The following is a 3,019-nucleotide window of genomic DNA, read 5'->3' as shown; positions in this document are numbered from 1 at the left end:
TCACTCTTGTTTACTAGAGTGATCTGGCTGTTCTGTGGGATCACTCACAGTGTAAGCAAACCTCTCTAGAGTAGTATAAATACCCCAGATCTGTCCACAGAACCTCATCTTCTTTTCCCTTTTTCTGTAACAGCTCTCATCCTTATAAACTGTGAGTATCCTTATTCATCCGCGAAGTGTTTCCACTCAGATGACAGAGAGAGAGTGTTCCTGACAATGTCTGCGTGTTGGTTCAAGAACTTCCCAAGAATAAAAATTTTTCAATTTCAACATCTTCACAAACAATGTCTGGCTGCTGCTGAGCTTCTCATGGGTGTCCCTGTGACTCCTCTGGTCGCTTTTTGCCAGCTGGTGGAGCAGGGGCGCTGCCACCCACAACTGTGCCTCCATCCTTCTCAGCCCCACCACCGCACCCGATCTTCGGGCCAGCGGCCCACCCCATCCCTTTCCCAGGCCAGCCCCTGGCTTCAAGCAGCACAGTCCCTCTCTTTGCTGTAAGTCTTCTCACAAGTAATTCCTTGCAGACCCTAGCTGACAGTTCTTGTGAAGCTCCTGGTGTTGTCAGTGCCTTCTGCGGCCCCGCGGGCCTACAATCACCCCCCCCCTGCCCACACAATCTCTGACCAGGCATATGCAAATATGCCTAGGTTCCCTGTCAATGATCCTCGCGCCGCGGCGCATTTCTGCAATCCCATTGTCAATGAGAGATGAGTCCCCGGGTACCCGCAAAATCCGGGTAATCAAGGCAATGTGAATGTCATGAATTTGTGATGAGAGTTGACCTGAGCAGATGAGCCTTCTCTCTGTGTCCTCATTGTTTTCAGGCTGAATACTTCAGCACAACTGGGAGAGCGGACACAGCTTCATGAGGGGTATCTGGTCACACACGCAGATGGCCAGCCTTCAAGGCCCTGCTGCAACTGTGTATGTCCTGGTGTCTGGCTCCTCTGGAGTCTGTGCATTTCTGGCGGCCTTCGCGCCAAATGCAACAATTGCCTGTACTGCAGGCATGATGCTCCCTGCTCCTTTGAAGGGGGAAATTGATAGTTGTGGGGGGATTGGGTGTTGCGGGTGTTGATGATGTGAATGTGAATTTTCTTTGTTTTTTCTTTATTGGTCTCTAAATTGCATTTGTGGCCCTGTTTGTTTTCTTGTTTTTTAGCTTTAATGAGAACATGTTTTCTTCTTCCCTTGCATACACCACAGACTGTTCATCCCAGTAGAAACCCATTATCTTGTAGACTAGGATTCGCAAATGACAGTGTTAATGTCTTTGTCACAACCAGGTTCTTAGTGAAGACTGCATCATTCTGGCTTATCAGAATTCATAGCATGAAAGTCATGTCTCAGCTTCTGCAGATGTCTTATCTGCCTGGATGGTTCTCAAGTGAACTTATTCACCTTGTCAGAATACTCTTGTCACTGAACCTTGAATCAGAGCTTGCAATCTCACTTCTCTGAGTCAACAATTTCTTTGATCTGGTATTCTCTTTCACTCTCTAGTGCTTCACAGACAGAGTGATGAGTCACAGAGTTCTCTCCTGAGAATTCCTTGTGTTCACAGAGTAAAGAGACATGAAAAACATTGTATATCTGCAACCCAGGTGACAGTTTCAATCTGTAGAACTGCAAGCTAACTTTCTCCACAATCTTGCAAGACTCTGTCTGTAAGAGATCCAGCTTCTTACTAGATCTCTGTGTGATGATGTTTTCTAGACTCAGTCAGACTCTATCATCTTTCTTGAAACTCTTCACAATGTGCTTGGAGTCATAGTATCTCTTCTGATACTCTTGGGCCTTTCTCAAGGATTCATGGGCTTTCTCCTGAATCTCCTGAATTCTCTCAGCCTGTTCACAGGCATCATCACACTCTATAGTGTACTCTCGCGGGTCCATCAAGGTCATCCACAGATGAGTCTCAGTGAGCATCTCAAAGAGGGTTTTACCTGTGCTGACATGCTTTGAGTTGTTGTATATGAACTCTGTGAGTGATAATCAATGCATTCAGTCATTCTGATTGTAATTGACAAAGCATTGCAGATACTGTTCTAATATACTCATCAGATGTTCTGTCTGATCATCTGTCTGTTGATGAAAAGCTATGCTTAGATCTCATGAGATCTCCAGTATAGTCATCAGGTCAGACCAGAACTCTCCTGTGAAGATTGATCCTCTGTCTGAGACAATGTTTGCAGGCAATCCATGCAACTGGACCACATTGCAGATGAAGATGTGAGTCAAATCCTTTGACTTCAAGTCCTTGCAGGTGAGTATAAAGTGTGCTATCTTGATAAAGCAATTCACTATCACCAGCACACTGTCAAAGCAGGCATCATATATGTTCTTGCTTTCAGGGAGGCTCACAAGGGCATTCATTCCTAGCTGTTCCCAAGGTTCCCGCGGGATGGATAGAGGAGTGAGTTCTTCATATGACCTGGACTGCACTACCTGCGAATCCTGACAAACAGCACAAGAATTCACTATCTTCTTCACAAGTCCTCACATCTTCAGTCAGAAGTATTTCCTTGTGAGCAACTCATGAGTTCTAGTGTCTGCAAAATGACCTGCTAGAGGAGAGTCATGATGCCTTTTGATGAGTTCTATGTGTAGAAACTCATTTGTGGGCACATAAATCCAGCCCTCTCTTTGCAAGAGGCTATTTAAGTCTCTTCAATCCTTTGTTTCTGCAGGATTGGTCCCTGCTGCGAGCAGTTTCTGAATATGCTGAGCATATTCATTCTCCAGTTGCAGTTCAGGCAATCTGGATAGAAGACCTTGCAAAGACTTGTGCTCTGTTTCTCCTTGCACCAGGTCTTCCACAGTGCTTCTCAAAGCCTGCAAACTCTTCAGGTTATAGATACCCTCTTCAAGGATCCTCACAGAGATTCCCAGAGTGTTGACTCTCAGTGTCGCAGGGAGTAGTTGCACAGGCTTCTTCCCTTCCTCTCCCCTCTTCTCTCATGGGGGATTGAGAGACTCTTCAGTCAATCTCTTCACAACACTCAGTTCAAGCATTCTG

General features: G+C 45.7%; 1 protein-coding gene across 1 annotated transcript; it reads right to left on the bottom strand.

Annotated features, from left to right (window-relative positions):
- Window positions 1-307: 307 nt before the first annotated feature.
- On the bottom strand, window positions 308-962 carry BDCG_01589 (uncharacterized protein; the record flags this gene model as incomplete). Its single annotated transcript, XM_045417110.1, has 2 exons — window positions 308-527; window positions 889-962. 2 exons carry the CDS (start codon window positions 960-962, stop codon window positions 308-310), a joined length of 294 nt encoding a protein of 97 aa, XP_045274014.1.
- Window positions 963-3,019: the final 2,057 nt, after the last annotated feature.

The sequence above is a fragment of the Blastomyces dermatitidis genome, assembly GCF_000003525.1.
Source record: "Blastomyces dermatitidis ER-3 genomic scaffold supercont1.2, whole genome shotgun sequence".
Classification (NCBI taxonomy): domain Eukaryota; kingdom Fungi; phylum Ascomycota; class Eurotiomycetes; order Onygenales; family Ajellomycetaceae; genus Blastomyces; species Blastomyces dermatitidis.
The sequence above is the reverse complement of the archived record's forward strand: the minus strand, read 5'-3'. Positions and strand labels throughout refer to the sequence as shown.